Source organism: Onychostoma macrolepis, chromosome 15, assembly GCF_012432095.1.
Source record: "Onychostoma macrolepis isolate SWU-2019 chromosome 15, ASM1243209v1, whole genome shotgun sequence".
In the NCBI taxonomy this organism is placed as follows: Eukaryota; Metazoa; Chordata; class Actinopteri; order Cypriniformes; family Cyprinidae; genus Onychostoma; species Onychostoma macrolepis.
The window spans coordinates 5069944-5072867 of NC_081169.1; the positions used below are offsets into that span (position 1 = coordinate 5069944).

General features: G+C 34.8%; 1 protein-coding gene across 1 annotated transcript; it reads right to left on the reverse strand.

Annotated features, from left to right (window-relative positions):
• Window positions 1–1716: 1716 nt before the first annotated feature.
• LOC131520752 (putative gustatory receptor clone PTE03) lies at window positions 1717–2634 on the reverse strand. Its single transcript, XM_058745216.1, has one exon. The coding sequence runs from the start codon at window positions 2632–2634 to the stop codon at window positions 1717–1719; it is 918 nt and encodes a 305-aa protein (XP_058601199.1).
• Window positions 2635–2924: the final 290 nt, after the last annotated feature.

Here is a 2924-nt window from a genome sequence, read left to right on the forward strand (position 1 = left end):
TGAAGCAATTGATAGCAAAATTTTGGAAGAAATAGTACAGCACCTTAAATCGTTAACCTGCTATCTTGACACACTTCTCACATTTTTTATCTGCTTAACTGTTTAGAAGCAGATATCTTAGAAGTGGTGAATGCCTCACTTCTTACTGGAACTTTTCCAAATTCCCTGAAAACTGCAGTTGTTAAGCCCCTTCTGAAAAAGTGCAATCTTGATAACACAATGTTGAGCAACTATAGACCAATATCAAATCTTCTTTTCATAGGTAAGATTATTGAAAAGGTAGTTTTTAATCATCTGAACAACTACTTAAACTCAAATGCATACCTGGACAATTTTCAATCTGGTTTCCGTGCGCATCACAGTACAGAGACAGCGCTTATTAAGATAATAAATGATATTCGCTTCAATTCTGATTCTGGCAAAATATCAGTGCTGGTACTACTAGATCTTAGTGCTGCGTTTGACACTGTTGATCATAACATACTTCTAGAGAGACTGGAAAACTGGATTGGGCTTTCTTGGATGGTACTCAAGTGGTTCAGGTCATACATAGAAGGGAGAGGTTATTATGTGAGAATAGGAGAGCATAAGTCTAAGTTAACGTCTGTGACATGCGGAGTCCCACAAGGCTCAATTCTTGCACCACTCTTGTTTAGCCTGTATATGCTAAGTCAAATAATGAGAAAGAACCAAATTGCCTATCACAGCTATGCTGATGATTCCCAGATTTACCTATAGCCTTATTTCCAAATGACTATAGCCCCATTGACTCCCTCTGCCAATGCATTGATGAAATAAACTGTTGGATGTGCCATAACTTTCTTCAGTTAAACAAGGAGAAAACTAAAGTCATTGCATTTGGAAACAAAGATGAAGTTCTCAAGGTGAAAGCATACCTTGACTCTAGGGGTCAAACAACTAAAAATCAAGTCAAAAATCTTGGGGTGATTCTGGAGACAGACCTTAGTTTTAGTAGTCGTGCCAAAGCAGTAACTAAATCAGCATACTATCATCTCAAAAACATTGCAAGAATTAGATGTTTTGTGTACAGTCAAGACTTGGAGAAACTTGTTCATGCCTTTATCACCAGCAGGGTGGATTATTGTAATGGTCTCCTCACCGTGCTCACTGAATATAAACCTAACAGACCACTCAGATCATTAGGATCGAGTCAGTTAGAAATACCAAGGGTTCACACAAAACAAGGGGAGTCTGCTTTTAGCTATTATGCCGCCCGCAGTTGGAACCAGCTTCCAGATGAGATCAGATGTGCTAAAACATTAGCCACATTTAAATCCAGACTCAAAACTCATCTGTTTAGCTGTGCATTTGTCAAATGAGCACTGTGCTACGTCCGAAACTCATTGCACTATGTATAATTATTTTCTATTCTTAACTGTTTTCATTTTTTTTTAATCAATTTTTATATCTTGTTTTTTTTTTTTTTTTTTTGACTTTTTCACTTCCTTTTATGTAAAGTACTTTGAATTAGCACTGTGTATGAAATGTGCTATATAAATAAACTTACCTTGCCTTGCCTAAATTAGAAATAAAATGTATAGTAAATATATAATTGTGGCAAAGATTTACAGTAAAACGCAAAGTCTCAAATTCACAGATTCATAAAATGTAATGTACATCATGATTACATAATTTATACAGTACAATCATACAATCATTGAACTTTGTTAACATTCTGTGCAGTATCTGTTACAGCTATTTGCAAGCTTTTATAATCCATATAATTTTTTTGCGAATTTCAGGAAAATTCAAACCATAAACAAGAGGGTTCAGGATGGGTGGTACAATGAGAAACTGTAGTGAAAGAATGATTGACAGTCCTATAGGGAGTTCCAAAGTTGCAACCCGACTCAAAGTGACCTCGCAAAAAAGAGCAACTGAAAAATTTAAGAGGATTACTATGTGTGGAATACACGTTTGATATGCTTTTCTCCTGAAATCTAGTGAGCTTTTTCTACAAATGATAAGAATTTTAACATAAGAGTATAATATAAAACTTAAAGGCATGATAACAGTTGTGGTCACTATGAAAAAGCCAAAAACATTATTAACAATAGTGTTTGCACAAGAAAGCTTGACAATTTCCCAGTTGTGACAGTACACCTTCCACAGCTTATTACCACACATTGTGAGTCTGGCACTTAATATACCAGCAATACCAACACAAATCATTGGATAAATCCAGCTTATAGCTATTAAAACAGATAAAATCCTGGGGGTCATTATGTTGTTGTATTGTAATGGTTTACTGATTGCTACATACCTGTCAAATGCCATTAACATCAATATTGTATTTTCATTTGATGCATATGAATAAATTACAAAAGCCTGTAAGATACATGCTTCACGGGAGACTGAGTGTGTATCAGACAGCAAGTCTGTCAGTAACCTTGGGAAAAAAGCAGCTGTTCCAAACACAGAGTTGACAGATAAACATGAAATCAGAATGTACATGGGCTGGTGCAATGTCCTTTCCAGAAAAATTGCAAGAATAATAAGAGCATTAAAGAATACAATAGCACAATATAGAATAAATCCCAAACTGAAGAAAGCATATCTTATGTACCCAATATTTTCAAACAACATCAAGTAAAGATATGTTCCATTTTCCATTTTCCATCAAGCAAGGAATTCACCGACCTGAGAAAAAGTTAGTGATCTTTATGTATCTTACAAAGATATGTATCTAAAGATATGTATATGATTTATGTATCTTACATTATGTATCTTATCAGCTTTAGATTGCTGCAGCCACAATGCTTTAAATAATACATAATGTGAAATATACATGCAGTTGCATTACCAGAAATATCTTGTGTGATTTGATCTGAAATTACCACTAGTTCATCTTCAAATAATATGCGAATGTGCAGAGAATTAGCTCTATTTGTGCTGTGGTTTAG